The sequence below is a fragment of the Pomacea canaliculata genome, linkage group LG7, assembly GCF_003073045.1.
Source record: "Pomacea canaliculata isolate SZHN2017 linkage group LG7, ASM307304v1, whole genome shotgun sequence".
Lineage (NCBI taxonomy): Eukaryota > Metazoa > Mollusca > Gastropoda > Architaenioglossa > Ampullariidae > Pomacea > Pomacea canaliculata.
The window spans coordinates 2,851,007-2,872,665 of NC_037596.1; the positions used below are offsets into that span (position 1 = coordinate 2,851,007).

Sequence of the window (21,659 nt, forward strand, 5' to 3'; positions counted from 1 at the left end):
GTTACGAAAACCTTCCTTAGATTATCCTGCGGAAACATTGTTGGATGTCACAGACAGTGAAATGGAAGAGATGGAAGCAGAGATCAAAACAGCGATTACTGACCTTGTCCTATCATGTGATGATGATGTCTTTGAAGAGCTTGTAGACAAATCTGTGATAGACGTGGTAAGTTCATCTGTCATTTCTCCAAGCACTATATATGACATTGTCTTCAGAAAACTTATTGACTGATGGAAGTATGGTCTTTTATCTCTTCTGATGACCTTTTCCATCCAGACATGTCATTTTACAGAACTGCGTAACATTGTGTCAAGCTTAAAAATGTTTTTATCATGTTATAAATAATGATTTCAATGTGATGATAATTTTATATAATGACTTTGTACCTTAGATTACTATTTCTTCTTTAACTTTACCAGATGACCTGACCATTGGCATTTAAGGGCTGCAACTGCTCTTTAACTAAATGAATTCTTTGCCCTGGGCAGTAGGGGGACAGCAATCCTGATAGCTGGAGTGCTTAAGTATCGAAGAAATTACAACAAAAAAAATTTTCATCTTTTATTATGGATATTGAAGGCTGATATTGGTACATAAACTCATTTCTTTGCAGCATGTAACGAACCTGTCTAAACCACTTCTGTTACAAGCGGCTATCAAGACGTGGCAAAGCATTGTAATCCATAGCAAAATTAGTGTGGAACAAAGAAACATTTTGGAGAAGTTGTCTATCAAGGTTTGTATTTCAGCAGGTCTAAGTCCATCATCCTATAATACAGGAGAAGAGTTACACATGATCTCAGTCAAAGCCTTTTTCAGACCATATGTTGCATAATTTTAAAATATTGAATTACGTTCACTGTAAAAGTTGCTCATATTACACCTCACCACACAAAGAAATAACAGAAAGTGTTATGCCTGCAAGTTTTGGTGTGTGCAATACAATACATCTTTGTCAACTTCTGATTACAACAGAGAAACTCTTCTTTGTTGGGAGCTCACTCAAGCAATAAACTAAACAATGTGCAGTCGCATCCCATGCACCCATACAATTACTACACACTTAAGCCTTTCCCCCTCCCAGTGATACATATATATGTGTATGTGTGAATGCACATGGGCACATGCTTGTGCATGCACAGGCAGATGTATGTGTGAGTGAACCAAGTGTTTAGATATATCTATGTAAAACAGAAGTATCGTCATAGTAATGCCTTTACTGCCTGTGGAATAGTAATATATATATGTGATTGTGGTGCTTATCTTGTTTCACTTTTGCAGTACCTCTTGCAGACCATACCTATCATGACAGAATTGAGCATTCTGCCCAATAACCATCTTAATCAGAGGATTGAGATTCAAATCTTGGATTCCTTCGTAACCATGCTTAGTGTTGACAAGGTTGTTATTGAGTTTTTATTTCATTAAATGTACATTTTTTGTTATCCCTATGTCTGTATCAGTTTTCATTGTCACCACAGGTGTGTTGGTCAGAGTGAACTTGTCACTTAGGCAGTGTTCATTCATCTGACCCTATCAGTTTACCTGTGCATGCAAGCTTGTAAGTCTGCAAATTTTGCATGTGTTTATCTAGCAACAGTCCTGTTACAGTGTCGGGGATGAATAGTGTCTGGGGGAGAAGTGTCTGGGGATTTCTGCCTACTATCTGATAAAATTCAGTTAAATGTCATTTCTGTAGAGTTATGTCACAGAACCCATTTTAACTGTTTAAAAAAATTTTCTGGGGGGGTTTCAGTTTTTGTCATTTAAAGGAACTATGATGTGCTTGGAGAGTTGCTTTCTTCTGCGTCTTGATGAAGTCAGCGATGCACGATTCTTCCTGTCTTTCCATGCGCTGTACGGAGTGCTACATGCCACCCTGGCACACCATCCCAGTTCTGTGCTCAGAATAATTCCTGCTTTTCTGACCGCCACAAAGTGTATCCTTGTGCAGGCATTCAGAACTGATTTTGAATGAAGTCAAAGGGGAAAAATTGGGTGATAGATCTCCTGCCAGCAAGCATGCTAATCTTAAATCATTGTCCCTTGTCACAAGAAATCCAGATTAGGGTCTATCCTGACAGTTAGTGTGTTTCTCTGTAGAGCAGCAGGTCACTGGTCTGAGGCCTACTCATCACTGTAGCTGAACAGCTGTCTCCTGCCCACCCCACAGAAACTGGTACCTGATTTATCAAGGAAGGCAAAGACAGTGGAAGGAGAGGGTTACACTATACCCTCCACATGCCCTTCTCTAGACACAGTAAACCACTCATTTATTGTCCATACGACCCCTAGACAATGGTCTCTCTACCTTTACTATTGATTTACATCTTTCTTACTCTTTTAGAGATGTGTGATAGTCTTCGCCACCTTTAGAATGCTATAAATGATGACATTGATAGTTAAAAGCATTAATTTTTTAAAGGCAGGCTTGAAACAAATTTAATGATGCTTTGGAACACTTCTTTTGCTTTTTTTTTTAACTTACCTAAGTAATTTATTCATTTTAAGCTTAAAAGAATACAAAAAGGGCTGTTGTGAAACACTTTGCTAGTCAACAGTTTCTTGCAAGTAAATGAAGAATTGTTGCCCCTTGACTCTAATCTAGCTCTCCTAAGGGAGTGCATCCTTAGGAGTGATCAGGATAAGCTAGCAGGACAACCAGTTTACCTGGATAACATGGTCAGGTGCGCCAACTGTGTCAGCAGGTAAGATCCAAGAAATGATTAAATGACTGTGCAAGATTATAAGGCAAAAATGTTATTGAAGTTATTTAATTAGCAGCAAATAAAAAGCTGGCACCATGGGTTGGTATAGAAACAGTGGTGAAAATCATTCAGATTTATGTAATGAATTTGGGAAAGTTGTGGGAAAGATGCTATGTGACAACAATCAACCTCATTGTGAGTGTAGTTACATAAAGTTTTGTGATGTCAGGCTTCTGACGCTGTTTGCTGGTCATCGGACTGAGCTACATCGGGTGGCAGCATACCTTGTGTCAGACTATGCCAACTGGGTCAAGAAGGTTACTCTCCCACCAGCAGTCAAAGTAAGTTTGTGGATCATATCAATTACAGGGAGTATGCAGTGACTTGCTTAGAAAATGAAGTAATTTTGCAACAGTGGACAATAAATTTGACTTTAGGTGGAGACTGCTTGCAATTTGTTATACATCAAAGATCTCATGCGAATCATGTTTATAGAGCCATGAAAATTCATGCCCATGGTATTCAGAAGACAAAAGGGAATGAAAGTCTTTGCTGTCTTTCTGAACATAAAACAATCAGATAGTTATGGCTACTGGCATTAAGCCATTGAAGAATTTTTTCTGTAATCGCCTCTTTTTCTATTGTTTGCAGAAAGCACTGTTACCTGGAGTATATGCATTTTTGGATTTGTGTGACAAGCATGCCTTATCCCAACTGAGGAACATGCTACCCCCAGGTGTAAGAGAAGTGTTCCACCTCCTCCACAATGATTACTTGAAGTATTTCAAGTATACTGGCAAAATATGAGCATGCAGTAGCTGCTGGGAGATTCTCAGGAAATATTTTCAGCAATAGTGCAACAACAGTTTTCAATTATTTCAGTTTTTGTTAATTGGGCTTTGGCAGTGAACCCCTTTATAATCTGGGAGCAAACCTGAGTGTATTTGGATGTGTTGTATCCAAGCAGTTGGTAAGACAGTTTGAGGTCAAAAGTTTTTCATCTTCAATTTTTCATTTTTCAAGACTTTTGCCATAGAATATCCTGGCAGATTTTTGTGCCTGGTTAAAAGATCAATTTATCTCATTTTTTTTTAATTTGGGTTTTTTATAATTTATGACATGAGAAATCGGAAAAACACCTCGAAGTGAAAAGTGCTTATTTTTTGAAACATTCTCGTGCCTAATTATACATAAATAAGATGGTGTGAACTTGGATTTCAAATGTCAGTTTGATGAAATCTCATGCAGTCTTGTACAGAAAATGGGTTGTACTGTAGTTTCACAAAATAAAATGGGAATATAATGCCTTTGACACAGTGCATCATGAATCATATAGTCAGTGTCTCCGGACATCAGAAATTGTGGGGTCAAATGGAGATGATAAAGCAACAGTTCTTTCCATTCAGCAAGAAAACAACAACACTGTAGAAAAGTAATTTTTATTTAGTCTCTCCTTGATCTTCTGTGCAGTGTTATAAAGTATTCAGCTCACTGAGCCAATATATTGCATGAAGATCTGCATTGATTTGTGATGGGGTAAAAAATATGAGTGGAAGGAAAGGAGGGCAGGTTTATGATAAAAACAACGCACAATAGGCAGGTAGCCGAAGTAGGTACAATAATGAAAATTAAGATAATACAAATTTTGAAAATGTCACTTTTCATGACACGATCATGATTTTAATGGAATGCTTTAACTTATCATACTAAGCAGTATACAAATACATTTTGTTTTCAAAAGATGTACAATATCATGTGGGGTTTACACATTAGCCAAAGTTTCTGCCAGTGCTGATGTGATACCAGAATGTTTTGCATCTCATACACATTTCTCATCCTTACAAAACATGCAGTAATTTATCCGAATGAAACAAAAGTGTTATTGGAAGATGAAGAGCCATGTGTATGTCATTGTACTCAATTGTGCAATATACCCATTACTTTGCATTGTTTCACATAGCAGCAGTCGTTAGGTAAAAATTGAATTCTTTGCACAGATCAAAGTATGGAACATTGAAATGAGAAAAATATGTTTGCTAATTATCATATATGATTCAGGTTGTTTGATTTTTAAAATTAGATATTCCAAGACCAGCATTTTCACCCACTTCACTTGACAAGCTTTAGACAGAACCTTTTTAAGACAGCTAAATGGGTGGCTATGACTTGTGTAGCTCTCAGTACTGCCAGATAACATAAAATAGTAATAAAGTCTACAATGTTTGTTTACTTTACGCTGTTTTGCTAAGTAAAGATTTACTTTTCATCATTCTACTGTATTTGCATTGACTGAGTAGGATAGACTAATGTGTTAAACGCAATTGCTAAGACCTATTCTATTGCTTTTTAAGCAAGTGAAAAAACTAGGTGTCACACAGGAAGATGTGTTAAGATTGGAGTTGCTGCATTTATGGTTTGACTAACCTGCCAGATGGTATAGAATCTGAAGTTTAAATGACAGGGTGACAGCCCTTGACAACATTAACCTCGGCAGCAATTCATATGCAGGAATGTCTTAGGGAGCATTTTACAGATGCTACCCTTACTTTTGAACTTTTTGGATTAAAGATGCTTAACAGCTGTGGGATGTCAATTAAAACATTGACAATAGAGAATAGGTTAAATACAGGGCATAACAAAATAGCCAAGTAATAGTTCACCACTGTAATTTTCACATCAGATGTGATGACTGTAACATTGTGTTGCTGCAAGTGCTTAATTGACATGTTATAACTGTCTTAAACAAGGTAAAGTAACACTAGTATTCATCTGATTTACATGAGTTTTCTCCATCAAAGTCATGCAATTTTACACTTTGATCCGATGATTGTAACTTCTAGTACATAACTTTTATTCAAAATGTTTGATGAACTCTGCATAAGAATATCCCTAGCATTTAAACATTTTATAAATGTTTACAAAGGAATGTTTATAAAATGTTTAAACACTGGGATGGCCACTGATATTCAGAAAACACATTCAAACACTTGTAATCTCAAGCGAAATTTTATGGACGGCTGTACCCTGAAAAACATGAAAAACAGAAACTTCAAGCCACACGGCACTGATGGATAAAAGATGGTAGCAATGCATCTAAGTTGTGCAAACCATGAACATGTATTGCTTGCGGATGTTTTCTTGGCACAGTCTGAAAGAAAAATAGTTTTAAATCCATTATCACTGCATTGATGCATAAAAGCAGATGTTTACGTGCATTGAGTAACATACAACCACCTTGGATTCATGACAGGTCGACAGTTTTGAAGGGAGTAAAAGGAGCATGCAAGCTAAAAGGCTGATGCTGTGTTCTTGTTAACATCCACACACCATAGCACCATCACCATCTGACTACCAGCAAACTTTATGCACTAATAAATGCTGAAGAAGGGGAAAGCTGATTTCTGGAATGACACAAACTATACACACTATTAACTCGGTGTATACCACAAATTCTCATTAAAACTTGGATTGATAAAATAGCAGAGCAGTGTGTGTGATCACGAGCAGTAACATTCTTGCAGACCTAACTCTGTTCCATGCAAATGTAATTTGTGCATAACTTTAAAAAGGATTCTTTAGAAGAAATCTTTGGTTGGCACTGGATACCAGCAACAGCTCATCCTTCAAAATACTCTTGCTGTCCTGAAAAAATGCATTTATTCAAAGTGGAGACATGCATTTATGTTTAGGCACCTCTCTGAGTAAATGTGCGTTTCCAGGCACAGGCTACAGAAGAAGAGACTGAAGCTTACATATATATTTCAAAGTTCATCAACAAAATTTTTCATTTTAGAAAAATACATGACAACTACCACAAGCAAATTTTATGAAGAGACAAACTACCCCAAAATCTGATATTTCTGTCTTTAAATTGTATTTTTCAATGCATTTTAGTTCTTTAAATAAATGACACTGTTTCAAAGCAAATACTACATAATAAGTATCCAAAAACAATTTCCCCGCACCCTAAGCCAGTCCCTGTACCACCTTTTCATCGCCAGTTACAGAGAAAATGCTACATTATATTGCTTGCTCTTTTCTGAAGGGTGAAGTAGACAGTCAAGTAGCTAGAGCACTGGAGTTCAAAGTGAGCGGTACTCGGGTTGGGGAAGGTAAGCCAGCAAAGGGAGTGGAGATGGGCACCACCCTCGCTTAAAGCTGGCCCCAAGAAAAGTGAGGTCTTTAACACGACCTGAAAACATCGGGATGACCTTTTACCTTTACCTCTTTTCTGAAGGTCTTTTAACAAAATCTCAGTGTGAAATAAAAAAACGGTCATTGCTAAAAGACCTTATTTAATCAAACTGTGCTCAATTATCTGTCATCCTTTTATTGGTTAATAAATGAGTAAAGATTCTAAGGTTCTAATTAAACTTTTTAGCTGAACTATACAGTATTTTTTCTATCTAAAAATATGTGGAAATAGATGGCAGAATTTGGTGTAATTGTTCCTCTTAACGGCCTAATCTTTCAAAAAGGCAGTTTTGCCAGAAAGACAATGCTTGTAAGCTTGTGTAAACACTGGGATACACTTCATGTCACTGGCATGATGAGCATGTGCAATAAAATAATCTTCCACACCACACATCATATAAACATTTTGCTACCCTCCAAGCTAATAGGACTTTCCTTCCCAGCAGCTCATGTTAACTAGGTGTGTCCATGGTAACTATCGCACTCAAGTGATGTCACAGATTTCTATAATCCTGTATAGTAGGCACAACATTTTGAAGGTTGCACCGCAAAAACAAAACACAATTGTTGCTCACTTGGATCAAGGATAAAACACTGTCTTGAAATGAACAAAGCCCAGTCTTCCAAACTAATTTTAGACAATCATAAACATTGGCAGTTCTTATGCTGGGCAGAGGCAGTGTCATCATTCGACAGTTGCTAGATGCAAGAAGCACATAATTTGTTACATGATCGCAAATAAAAAAAATGGAATGTATCTATTGGCAGTGTCCTAGGACACTCAGCAGTTTCTAGTTCAGTATGTTACAAGATACAAAGTTAACAAACATATACACATGCCTTCCCCCCAACACACACACAAATACATATACCACTGCACCTGTCATGACACACGAGGCAGGTGTTTAATCAGATCCTCATCCTGAGAAGCAGCAAATCCATAACAGGCACACACCTGTGCATGCAGGTGCATACAAACACACCAGCAAGCTCAATGACATATCCAGAGTATGACTTGAGGTTGGCTACCTGCTCTATGCATTGTCTATCATGCTCACACTCCCTGCAGTGGGACTGCCGGAAGTCAAAGTCACATTCATGGAAGCCATGCCACTGGCTTTCACCACACTGGTCAAAGCTTGAGTGGCCGAGTTCATCTGCTGTTGCTTAGTAACTGTATCTTTGTCCAAAGTAGGGATGACAAAAGCAGAGTTGTTCCCCCCAGCAGCCATCTGGAGAGAGCCAAGCACCTGTGGCCCAGCTGCTAAAGAAACGAGGGGAATGTTTCCTGCTGCAGCATTGGCAAGCACCACAGCTGCGGATGCAAACTGCTTGGTATCTCCTTTCAAAGTTGTACTGTTCAGTTCCGAAACCTGTGAGGTTGGGTTGTTGGCTGATGTGGCAACCACTGTGCCAGAGGACATGGTGTTGACAGTGCTGACAGAGGTTCCATTGCTGGATATTGCAGTCACTGGGAGAGTAGTAAGCAGGCTCTGCGGTGACACCATCTGCAGAGTTCCAGCACTAAAGGCAGGAGGAGGGTTGATGCGCTTCTCCTTTTGCCTGCGGTTGCAGAACCAGACTCTCACCACCTCCTTCTCCATGTTGAGGGAATCAGCCAGAATGGCGATCTCCTCAGATGATGGCTTAGAGTTTTGAAGGAAGCTCTTCTCCAGAGCCACACGGATGGAGGTGTCTATGCTCGTACGCTTCTTTCGTCGCCTACCCATAGCATCGGCTGACAGGGCAGCTGACAGGGTGCCCCCAGCTCCTCCCATGGCGCTGGGGTTGCGTGACATTGCATCGGCGTCTTGCAGCCACTTGTGAAGCAGCGGCTTCAGCTTGCACATGTTTTTGAAGCTCAGGTTCAGGGCCTCAAAGCGCGAAATGGTTGTCTGGCTGAAGTCATTTCCGTACAATTTGCCCATCGCCATCCCCACATCACCTTGTGTGAAGCCTTTAAAAAAAGAAAAGCCTGGAGTCACAATTCAAAATGCACAGAATAAGACAATAAAGATGTACCTAACCTCACAACTGACATGATCTATATTTACATAGACCACAAAACAGGTTTTCAGTCACAATTTAATATGCAACCTGTCATCACCACTGACATGATGCATTCACCATTTCTACAAATGGGTTGGTTACTGGAGAAATGGGGAGCATAAGAGGGACAGGATAAAAAAAATTTTAGTTTGTCAACTGGAGGTAGGCAGGTATTTATTACCTAGCACTAACCCTTGCGCCATTGGACTGCCTCCTGGTTGTGGGAGAAAAAGGGACTAAAGTTGATGGTAATACTGACTATTGTAATGTATGGTCTCTGAGCACCAATAACACTAGGCCCCCTATTGAGTTTAGCAAGTCCACAAAATTTCACAGCCAGGAAGTAAAGTGCAGATTTAAAACTAGGCATAGTTGCATAGTCACTCTTGTGACACACCACTCCTAGCAGTCACAGACACATGCTGTGACACTGATGCACCATTTATCAAGTCAGGGTTAGAGTCAGCAGCACTGCTAACAGTAACAGACTTTACTCACCCAGTTCAATACGCCTGCGTTTAAAAGTTTTGGCAAATTGCTCCAGTTCCTCCAAATCAATGTTTTCCTCCTGTGGGAATAATTTATTTGATTTCACACAATGGTATCCCAGTTAGTTACATGCAAATAATGCAAATCTCCACCAGCCCTATGCTCCTCAAGTAGTAGCAAGGACTAGACTAAGCTAAACTAAACAATGCACACCTCCAAAAAAAAGTTGCATAAGGATGTTACACATATCCCAGCAGACTGGCCCCAAGAAAAATAGGCATAGGAAAGGCTAGCTATTAGAGAAAACACCAAGTAAACAGTACACAGATTTTACAATAAACCAAGTTAGCTACATATGAATTTTACAATTCACAGAATAAGAACCCTAACACTCATGTTGTGGTACAACCCTTATGTTTTTATAATGTTTTCAAAATTGAGCATGACAGTTTATCTAAAGTTAGCCAAAAAGTTTATTTACAGATACAGTATGCAGTCACTGACCTTGTCATAACAAAATTCAGAGAAAACCATAAAAAATATGACATACTTGAATATAAAAAGACTAATATCTGCTGTGAATACAACTTACCTAAATTTCACAGATTCAAAACAGCCAGCCCTCCCAAAAAATTACCTCCTTACACGCATCTATAACTGACCATAGGGACTGTTTACAGATAAATAAAATACTTATTAATAAGACGTCAACTGTGTGCATGCAGTTACGACTTACCACAGGCACAGACATAGTGGTGACAGCATTGGAGAAAACAACAGTTGGCGACTCAACAGAAGCTGATGGACTTAAGTCTGGAGATTGAGGGGCCTGAATGTTTGTCTGTAGTGTAAGAGAAGGTGGCTGAACTTGCTGCTGCTGTTGTTGCTGTTGTTGCTGCTGTTGTTGTTGTTGTTGCAGGTGCCCTTGAGATGTCTGAGTCACAATAGCAGGTAAACTTTGCAACACTGGTATCGTACCTGAGGTATGCTAATTAAACAGATGAAGAAAAAAAACAAAAATTCAAACTTAAGCTCTTTGTTGTCACCTGGTGAAATGCCACTTCACAGCCTGCCATAATTGCTGTTAAGTGTTGTCATTAATGACACTGTCCTCATTATTACTGCTCTCATTATCCTCATCACTGTTGATATTGTCCTTTACTATTATCATTTTATATGTTCAGTAAACAAGTGACTGGTGATATAACTTATGTGATTTTTTTATAACCAATGAACTCCGGTGGTGTCCAAAATTTCTAAGAGGACCAATGCACATATTCACATCCCACACTTTGGGTGACAATAAAATAACACTAACAGTTAAAAAAACAACAACAAAAAACACACTGTTGGTAATTTGAAGACCTACTGGAGGAAAAAACATTTTAAATGAGTGAATTTCTTTCATGACAAGACAATTTGACAAAAAAAGTTAGGGTACACCACCTCCTCTCTTTTCACTTGCAAAGTACAAGAGGTGACAGATTACTGCAAAATTAGGAGCATAATTAAGTACACACTTGCTCTAAAATGACATCAGGGATGTGACTTTATTTTGTGCACAAGTGTGAATTTTTGTCCTGCAGGAAAAGTGATTGATTACTCAGATGGAGGAATTATTATCTTCCAATTAACTAAGCCCAATCATTTAATCAGATGTGTGTCAAACAGAATCAGCACTGATACTTAACATTTATGTACAGGCAACAGTGATGACCACAGCACAGCCATTATCATATTACCATCACTTTTACACCATTCTTTATTTCAGTCGTAACCATGTCCATATGATGCTTCTAAACTTGCCTGATTTTGTACCAGCAGAGGAGACTGAAAGGCACCAAGCTGAGCAGTGTTTACCAACACTATTTGCTGCAGACCCTGGAGGCCTTGGGCCTGGAGGGTGGCAGTAGGAATCTGCACTGTCTGCAGTGTTGCCTGGGGCTGGCTGACGGTGACATTTCCTGAGCTGGCTGCAGTTGGGATTGTCAGCTGAATGGAGGTTTGGGGTTGAGCAATACTGATCTGCTGTCGTGCCGATTGTTCTGCCTGGACCTTCAGTGTGAAGGAAACTCAAATATGAGATTTAAAAGTGTAGCTCAGTCTGATTACAATGTACTCCAAAATGGCCACACATACCTAATTTTTTTCCTAAAGAAAAACCAAGCTAAAAGCTAACTTAAAACATACTCAAAAGTGATTACAGCCTTTGTCCAAGTAATAACAATAATAAGATTTGTATAGTGCATTTCCCCATACAGAGGCAAGCTCGATATGCTTCACAAGAGATCAGGGGCAGTGGGGAAAAAGATCGTGTGATGAAGGCATCACAATCGAGTACAAACAAGCACAACATGCACCAGTTAGCAATGCAAGAACATGAAGGAAGGCAGTAATAGGAGTGTGGGGAAGAAAGGACAACAGGATGGATGAGATATAGCAAGCTTAGACAGATAGATTGGGGCAAGTCCATGAACAACACGATAGCAAAGCACAGCAATCTTGAATTCGATGCAAGCCCAAACTGGCAGCTAGTGGAGATCGCACAGAAGTGGTGTGGCATGGTCAGCCTTCCGTTTATGGAATACAATGCGAGCACCAATGTTCTGAGCTCTTTGGAGCTTGTCAAGCAGGCAGTCAGGAAGATCTTTGAACAGAAAGTTACAGTAGTCGAGTGATAACACAAATGCCGACATAAGCTGCTTGGTGAAGGCAACAGAGGGGAGATATCTGATGTGGCTGATCCTGCGCAGTTTAAGAAAGATCAACTACGTTGATATGATTTTGAAGGACAATTGAAAGACAATGTGTCGAAAAGAACTCCAAGAATTCTGACAGACTGGAAGAAAGTGATGGTGGATCCGGAGAAAGTATGTGATGTTTAAGCATATGTGCAAAGGAATCTGGATGATTTCAGTTTTCTCCCCACTGAACTTTAATAGCATCCAGTGTTTGACAGTGCTGAAGATTTGCTGAGTACTTGTGAACAGATTGTGGTGTTGGCAAGCTGGGCCAGATGTCAGCAGCTGAGTATCATTGCCATAAATGTGATATTGCAAGCCAAAGTGATAGATCACAGGGATGAGTAGCTGGACATAGGCAGTAAAAAGGAGAGGCCTGAGGACTGAACACAGGCACTCCATGAAGCACTACAGCAGTTTCTGATGTGGAGCCATGCATACTAACAGACTGGGTACAATCAGACAGGTAGGAGTGTTTTGTTAATATCCCTTTATATCTCCAGTCAAAGTGGTTTTTGACTTTTGGTTTTTCTTAATATATATTTCACAGTTACAAACTAATAATATTTTAGGCTTATTACATTATGCACATTTGGCTCTCACATTTAAACAACAAACAGTGGGAAACATTTACCTGGCTCTGTGTGGTGAGAGCCCCCTGAAACTGCTTCTGGGCACCTTGCTGCACCACTTGCTGCTGCTGTGCTGCTTGCTGCTGCTGGGTGGGAGCTGTCTGCTGCTGCAGATTATTCTGAGCTTGCAGTAAAATCTGCTGTTGAAGATTCTGTAGATCCTGCGCCGTCAATGAGATACCAGGTGGAATGGCAGCTGTCACTGGAATCTGTGTATTCACGCAGGCACCCAGGTCACACATATATATATACACACAAGTAAGGTAATGGGGTCTCTAAAGTGGCTGGAATACTATAACTGAGAAAAAGGAAATTACAAAATTTGCAGTCTAAATAATCTGTAGTAGCTTTTTAATTATAATCAACAATTTGGCAACTATTGATGGGTGACTAACCACGGCCTGCTGACCATACTGGTTCTGGATAATGATGCCAGCTGTCGACATGGTGACAGGCAGCTGAGACGGGATGATCTGCTGCAGCTGCTGAATGAAGCTGCCACTACCTGCTGCTCCACTGTTCTCTGTCATCTGCAGCAGAAGGCACTGATCAATCAAGTCCCAGTGAAGAGGGAGTAAGCGAGCTAGCTGTGTCTAAAAATAAACACATGAAATTGTCTCTCAGGTTAAAAGGGACCACGTCAACTCTAAAATATGACTTCTTGAAAAGAATGATCATTAAAAATAAAGCTGCCACTTTAGCACATCTCATACCAACTGCTTGCCAGTTCAAGACGTTTTAATAGCCAGTGTCAGAGAAACTATTTCCTTTAACGAATAATGCTTCAACGTGCAATTCTTGTTTTCTTTTAAATTTTTTTTTTTTCTTTTTCCTCTAGACCTATGCATTTCACCACCTATCAATGACTGTCATTAGCAAACTAAGGTTAAACAACATCAAGAGTTTGGCATAAATCATAGCTGAAAAGAGTGCAAACACAAATCGTTACTCTAATCATTATGCAATGCCACCAAAATATTTCTCCATGTTTTGGTTTAACTGTATTTTGGGGTTTTTTCCCTCCCTTTAGCAAATGATATGGATATTAATTCATCAATATTGGCAAATTTGCAACTGTCACGACAGAGGAAAAAGCAGCTTTTAGATTTTTCTTTATACATAGGCAACCAAAAGAGAATACAAAAAAACACATTGCTAAAGGACATTATCCACCATAGTCATAATTTTACCTCCCACCATCTGCACAAGTGTGTGTGTTTGCAAAAGCATTAAGTGGTGCATCGTCTGCAACTGGCCCACAAGCATGTGCTAATGAAAGTATGTATCCATAGATCTGTGGGGTTGTAATATGCATGTAGAAGGTAACAAAAGATGACTGGATAAATAAAATATTAATGACTAAATTTAGCCATCACTATAAGGAGCACATGACATTTACAAGACTAACATCAGATAATCTATGGATGTTTTAGCAAAAATGTTACCAAGGTTAAAATTATAACAGAAAATATTTGTCAATAATTGACTTCTTTTCTCATTTTGATATTTGATGACATTTTACATAAACACAAACACAACGACACAAAATAAAAAATAGCAAAGAGGATGCACTTTATAGAAATGAATACTGTATTACACACATTGCAATGTTGTACTATACAGATAATAGCATACAAAGAAGTATTGCACAGTAGCAGCATAAAGGACAGCTGCAAGACTGTGTATGTGTGTATGCTTGTGTGTGTATGCTTATGTGTGCGTGTGTCTTTTCAAACATGATATAAAAATGTGTGCATGTATTCATGCTTGGTGCTTACAGTCTAAGGTTAGAGTTCATGGATTGGTACAAAATGTCAGATAAACACGTAGCCATTTAGAAAAAGCAAGCTGACCATTGCGGATATTACTGCTGAAAAGTTCCTCTGAAGGCAGCCACAAACAATTCCTGAGGAAGAAAAACCAGATTGATCAAACTTCCCAATGATTTCACCCTGATGGCATTGAACAAAAAGGCACTGACATAAGCACTGGCAGGCAGCATGGAAAGTATGTTTGTACTTCAATCCCCTGATGAAGCTTCACCGTGGGCAGCCATGGGCTTTATCTCAGGTCTTCTTCAAAGTGAAGCAAGACACTATAAGTTGTATGTTAGCCAATACTTTTAGCCAAAGGTGCAAGAAGCTGGGCATCAAAAACACAAAAAATTGCTTAAATGTAAAAGTGTAATTCTAGAAAAGTATTAAACTGATACTCTGTTATTATACAGATTACTCACCTATTTTTGCAAGATCAACTAAACATGAGTAAAATGTGTGGATTGCAAGAGTCAGCAAAAGACAAGGAAATGACTGTTTAAAACTAATTTTAGGTTTCATGTTCAGCTTCTTGATTTATGGGAATCAGTAGAACTATGCTATTAATTTTGCACAAAATATAGGAGACAAGGGAAGCAGGACTGCTGTTAACAGCTGATAACTTGCCTCTCCTGGCATGATAGGACAGATATTCCATTCTTCAAATCTTAATATTATACAAGCTTTCCCTCCTTTTTGTAATTGCAAGAGAGTTCTCCAGCTGACTTATCAAACTGAGGAGCCGACAAACTATGTCCACAAGCAGGCGGTATAAACCTATCCTACATACAAATTTCACTAAAATTTCAATGGGCACCACTAACAGCTATACAGAGCACCAGACAGGCACAAAGGGATCCAACAAAATCCTGCTGAATCCACTCAAATGCAAATAAGCTTTTACTTGCAGTGTCAGAAACTGTTACACATATTACAAGGTGTATTGTAGGCACATCAGCGAAGTCATCTTTGCTAGGCACAAATACTTATGAAGAGAATAAGGATGTAAACACAGTGAAATATGAATGAGGTAAATTCTGAAATACTTCACTGAAGCGCCATTCCTAATATATTTGTTTCTCAGATTCATGACACACAATTACATTATTCAACTTTTTTTTGAGGGGGTGGGGGGTGGGGGGAAAGGGGAAACTGAACCATCAGAGCCTCCTCCAATTTCATTATTATTCATTATGCTGAGCTCTCCAGAAGCCACTACACAGCAGGGACCCTCTCATTTGCAAATCATCTCATTAGCATGCATGAAGGCAAGCTAAGTCCCTGCAGTTGAGAGTCAGAAGGCAGGCAAGGACCTCATTGCTTATTCAGCACCAGTTCTGGTTCTGTTTCGACTGTATTAAACAAGCAGCACAGCCTTAAAGTCTTCACAACAGGAACTGTGCAACAGGAGCTGAGATACATGCAGAGTAGATCAACTTGATACTATTAACATTCATAAGAATTTTCACTCATTGTAACTAGACCTCTGACCCTCAAAACCAAAGAACAGGGGAGGGTAGGATTTACAATGCTAGGTTAGCTATACATAGTTTCTCTTTTCAACTCTCTGCAGGAATACTAAAACAGGAAAAGCATCTCTGATTAAGGATAAGAATGAATCAACTCTTGGACATGTATTTATGTGACATCTAATGCTCACAGTAATAATCATAGTATCTTCAAAACAAAAACAAACCAAAAAAAAAAAAAAACCTCTCAAAATCTCTAAAGCAAAAACAAAACATTGGCATGACTTTGAGCTCTAATTCTTCACAAAAACCTTCACCGACATTTCACATCCACATTGTCCCTAGGAGTGATTACAAGTCATAGGCAATATCAAATTTAAAATTGTTTTCTTGACAGAAAGGGACCCTTATTGGGTATCACCATTTCTGAAGAAATAGTAATTTCCAATGCCACTGAATTATTAAATTAGTTTACTAAAGTAAGCTTAGCACATTACTTGTTAATCTCTACACACTAATTTCTTTTTTTTTAGAAATGAAGTCAAAGGGTATAAACATCTTTAAATTTTGATTTCCTAAATGAAATGTGTTTTCTCTCTTCTATAATTTTGCTTACATGCATGAACTCTTTCATATGTGTACATATGTTTGTGCGCATGCATGTGCACACACACATACACATGTACTTACCTTTTTATAAAAAACTGGATTGTTCCTAGGTGGCACCGAAACTACAGGCAGCCTTTCCCAAACTTATAGAATGAATATTTATGAACTTTTTCTGCCAGTTTCCTTTCAAGCTCATTGCTGCAATATGTTTTATTCAAATCATAAGCTTTTTGCAAGTTGCCTGCTTTATGAATAATTCATAGTCTGCAATGTCTTATTATTTTCCACTTCCACTGCTGTATGCATAATAACAACAGCACATGAATCTCAATTCTTAAAAAAAAAAGCTCACACATTCCCCAGTATAAAGAAAATTAGAACTGTAATTTTAAACTTTCTCCATAAAGAAAGACACAAAAAGATCCTAAAGGAATGGAAGATTAGATTCTAAACAAAACTTTAAGAAAAGCAGACTTTAATAAGACTTTTTTAACTTTCTTTCCCTGTGAAATACACTGCATAAAAAACACAACCAAGCTAAAGGATAATATATTTTGACATATTAAATCGTTTATTTTGGACACATTAAAATTTGTTACTTTCTGTGAGACCCACACAATAAGTATATCACATTTCAGCAAGAGAAAACAACTATTAGTTCTTACTTTATGTTCCTGTCAGCAGTGAAAGGAAAAAATGTAATAAAAAATAGTACACCCAAAATGGCTCAACACCACAAAAGGTAACCTGCTTACTCACTTTTTTATTCCAATATTTCAATTCCAGAAAACTAATTTCAGAAGGGTGAGAATGTTTGCTCCCGACCAATGGCTGGGTTTATGGTTATTTTCAACATTTCAGCTCAAGAGCTATTGAACAGAAAGTAATTCCTGTATTCAAATTCTCTATAGAGTTCCACAATTTGAAATATATGTGTTAGGACTCTACATGATTAAAACTAATGAAAAAGACAACAAAGAGAATTCTAACTCAATCTCTTTACTGACATCTGGCCATTACTGCCAATATCACAAGGTGAGCCTCATTTCTTTACATTCACACATATTGCAATACATATACTCAATCAAGTGCGTGCATAAACATTTATTTAAATATATCTGCATACTTAAAAGAAAGAGTTGCATGTGGGTTCTAAAATTATTACATATGACAACATATGTTTCATATCTCAGTAGTCATTTTAACCCTTTCATCTTAATGGGGGAGGGAGGGAACTGGAATGTCACTTACTCCCAAGAGAAAACGAACCAAAGCATTCCTAAAATATTTTACATTTACATGTTCAAAATACAGTTCTGATGTGAGGACATTTTGACAGACACGATACAAATAGAAAAGGTCACTGTGCCTCGTGCGAGCAATATATTCTTGCTGACCGATATCAGTTATTCTTTGCTTTATAACTAACAAAAACATTTTATGATTACCCACGCCCTGGTTTAACCATACATGGTTGAAGCCCATAGATCCCAGCATTACTCATACTTCTGTAACCCAGCTCTTTTTATCTTAAGTATATGAGCTATACAGTAGTATGTATGTTTGTTTGGGTATACGGTTTATGTTCGTTAGCATGGGCAGAGCCAAAATTTAATGCTTTTTACGCAACAGTTAACCAAAAGTGGGTAGTGTCTGAGTTTTCCATACACCATATCCGATGGTGTGCAGACTGGAACATTTTAAAACTTTTTACAAGCGAAATAGCGCACTTTTTCAACTGGGCTATTGTCCTGTATAAGCCCCCATATTTCAGCTGCTTATAAGAGAACAAATTGAAAAATAGAGTCAAATAATTTAAAAAAGAATTGTCTTATCATATTATCAATTCTTTTCAATGCTTTTACTGTATCTACTGCAGCTTTCTTCCTTTTGATTGCTGTTTCACTCCCTGACAGGAGTTCATACAACAAAAAGAGAGAGAGAGGGAGACAGAGAAGCTGTCTTATTCATAAAAACATGTGCAAGTAACTGTGTATGCTTTATTATTCTGCAAGCATGTTCAATGGATTGTAAGACACAAGTTCTAGTGTGGCAGTCAAAGGTATATTTCAGCAGGCTTTTGTAAGGTAATGAAAATACATGTTTTTTAATGGCATGGCCAACTGAGACCATGCTATTTACCAAATAATCATTTACATCATGTATTTACTAATGCAACCCTGCTAATGGTCATTATACTTTTAACTTTTTCTTTAGAGAAAAGTGAGGTATTTAACTAGTGAGTAAGAACTGGTTATGAGACTCTACAGCAACCACTGGTAGTACATACCACTTTCAATTCCACATTGGTTGCTCCTTCCAAAAGTGCAGCATCAGCGAGTACACCTCCATTTACGGGAATAACTGAAACCATCATGGCAGCAAAGAAAAGCATGTAATTTACAGTTATTTTTTTTAAGTTACTTATGTTACAGATAATCCACATTATATGAATAATATGTTAAGAACTCAAATGTTTATCACTGGTGGAATAACATACTGCCTTCTTCAGACTGCTAGCAGTATTTATTGAAGTTTGGGTTTTCCGATAGTAATATAATCAGGCCATCTACTCTATTTATCCAAAAAATGTTGGGTACAGAATACGCCAACCATGTGCATGTCATGCTATGAATTTGTGCAGATGTGTATACTGATGTACAGTGTGTGGGTGGTTTAAATCCATTCATTTTTTTTTTTTAATTTCAAAATTGTAGCAGATTTACCCCAAATTAACCGTTGTTATTTTTGTGCTCACTGCTAAAAGTTTGCACTTTTGTGATGAAAAAAGGATTAATTATGGTTTTCATCTAAGGTATAAAAGTTTTCCACCACTAGGTAACAAAATATTTTAACAGGACCATTAAACCTTTTGTTAAGAGGGAAAATGCACAACATAAATCTAGTATTATTACTATTGCCATTGATTCCTGACCACTGCTTAACATGGACTGATCAAAGGTGACATGACAACTACAGTATGTTAAAATACTAAACTACAGAGAAGAGAATGGCCCGGATACTGCAAAAGATTATTTTAATTTGAAAAAATAACTACACTATCACCAAAAAATTTGACCATATACTTCTCTTACATGCTTAAAACTTAAATTTTGGAACAATACGAAAAGGTATTTCTGATGTTTTACCGATTTCTGTAACTGTACGAAAATATTTTACAAGTTGTGGAATACTTGCACTAGTCTATTTTCTGTCATTAATTTCAACTATGGCTCCCACTACAATTTTTAACAGCATATTCATACTGTTAATCAAAATCTTACAACCCAGGTATTTTATGTAGCTAGTTCACATTTCTTTTACAACTTCTATACCATATCTGCAAAAATATCCATACTGGAGTATCCTCTTGAGTGATCTTTGCATTAATGTTAGCACTTCAATCTTTTCTAAATTCTACATGCTTAAAGACTTAAAGGTTGCTAAACAATTCATCAAATCCTGTCAAAGATCATATATAAAATTGAATACATCAATAAAAGGGTTCTCTTTCTAGCCCCAGCTCCACCCCGCCCACAACACCTTTCTCCCCATCTCCAACTTCATTTTGTCATATCAGCTGTGCCGTGGCCTTCATTCATCCTACGAATACCTCATTTACGAAATCTAGATTTTTTTTTTTTTTTGTCGAATGTCATCGCTGATTCGACTGACATCAGATTGCAACTCTGAGAATAAACATCCCAGCTGTTGAGACACTACAGTTAGTATACTTTTAAAAAAAGTCAGATTCATTTTCAGATATACCAACCACAGTAAAACAAATTTAATGCACTGCTGGCAGAAAAATAATGATTCTTGCAGTGGTTTGTTTAAATGTAACGCAAATGAGAACTTGTATGAGTGCTTTATAATTAGTGATGTACCGTTCCCTTAACTGGTCCTGCTGTTGGACATCCTAGCTATTGCTTATGTTGTCTCTTTTGACTAGTCTGGCGAAGAAAGCAAAAAGGCACTAATCAAACAAAGTTTTCTTCTCATTTTCCTTAATGTCAATAGTTGTTTTTAAATTCTTTAACGGTACTTATCACAGCATTTCACACCGAATTCACGCGGTTGTGAAAAAGTGTACCTCATGTGTCTGTGCGTATGTCACGACTGAGTATACTTCAGTGTGAATGCGTTTATGTATGTGTCAAATGAGTGAAGATTTTGAAAAAGTTTTTTTTTAAGCTAAATACACGTCTTCTTTGTGCTGGTTTTTTTTTCGTTTTAAATTGTCATTGTGAGTTAGGTTTAAAAATATCAGCCCATTGGTTCATGATTTTAGGTCACAGAGAATAGAAATGCCAGTCTCACAGCTCCACTTTGACATAACAATCAACAAAACAAAATTTGCTGCAAAGCCGTAACAACAGCAGCAAGAAACATAGTCACTCTTCTCTCACACATTTAAGAATTATAATAAATCTAAACATACAATCAACACAGATTTGCACGTGCTGATGTATTTTGCTTGTATCGTGACCTCGTTTGCATGCATACAAAACAATTTAAGTCATGTAGGACGACATTCTAAACTTTCTTTGCCAAGAAATCAAAGAAATGGAAAAAACATAGACAAACTATTTACAGTTGTCATACATAAAACAAGAATTGTCACGATAGCTATTCGCCTAAAATAACAATAAAATGAAATCAATTATGCTAACATTAAATTATGAATATGTAAGATTTACCACCTTTCTTCCCATTTGGAGACACTTCAGCCATTTTGAATAATAATTTTCCGGAGATTGGCGGAAACTAATCAGAAAACAAGAAAACTAAAATAACCCCAAACCCATACATCTTCGGTTTTAAAAAGTAAAGTTAATAGAATTTTACATACCGTTGAGCTCTTCATCTAAGTTGTACAAGTACGTCAGGAAATGATTATTGCAACGTGAACTGAGTCGAAGATTTCCGACTTACGCCGACTTCCAGGACAAC

The 21,659-nt window shown here is 37.7% G+C and overlaps 2 protein-coding genes across 15 annotated transcripts; one reads left to right on the forward strand and one right to left on the reverse strand.

The window, feature by feature from the left end:
• Positions 1-30: 30 nt before the first annotated feature.
• Positions 31-4,021, forward strand: LOC112569448 (unhealthy ribosome biogenesis protein 2 homolog). Of its 2 annotated transcripts, XM_025247235.1 has the most exons (8): positions 31-166; positions 615-737; positions 1,283-1,402; positions 1,758-1,941; positions 2,610-2,709; positions 2,939-3,050; positions 3,361-3,524; positions 3,802-4,021. In XM_025247235.1, exons 1-7 carry the CDS (start codon positions 62-64, stop codon positions 3,514-3,516), a joined length of 900 nt encoding a protein of 299 aa, XP_025103020.1. In that variant the 5' UTR covers positions 31-61; the 3' UTR covers positions 3,517-3,524; positions 3,802-4,021. The 2 variants fall into 2 exon arrangements, with proteins under 2 accessions (XP_025103020.1, XP_025103019.1); XM_025247234.1 differs by having other exon boundaries at positions 3,361-4,021.
• Positions 4,022-4,134: 113 nt separating this feature from the next.
• On the reverse strand, positions 4,135-21,659 carry LOC112569442 (POU domain, class 2, transcription factor 3-like). Of its 13 annotated transcripts, XM_025247221.1 has the most exons (11): positions 21,410-21,446; positions 18,997-19,070; positions 17,466-17,575; positions 16,788-16,904; positions 14,668-14,720; positions 13,210-13,344; positions 12,817-13,023; positions 11,248-11,496; positions 10,178-10,429; positions 9,451-9,520; positions 4,135-8,860 (listed from the first exon to the last, which is right to left on the reverse strand). In XM_025247221.1, the coding sequence occupies exons 5-11, from the start codon at positions 14,668-14,670 to the stop codon at positions 7,938-7,940; spliced, it is 1,839 nt and encodes a 612-aa protein (XP_025103006.1). In that variant the 5' UTR covers positions 14,671-14,720; positions 16,788-16,904; positions 17,466-17,575; positions 18,997-19,070; positions 21,410-21,446; the 3' UTR covers positions 4,135-7,937. The 13 variants fall into 13 exon arrangements, with proteins under 13 accessions (XP_025103006.1, XP_025103001.1, XP_025103005.1 ...); XM_025247216.1 differs by lacking the exons at positions 16,788-16,904; positions 21,410-21,446 and adding an exon at positions 21,559-21,659 and having other exon boundaries at positions 13,210-13,407; XM_025247220.1 differs by lacking the exon at positions 16,788-16,904.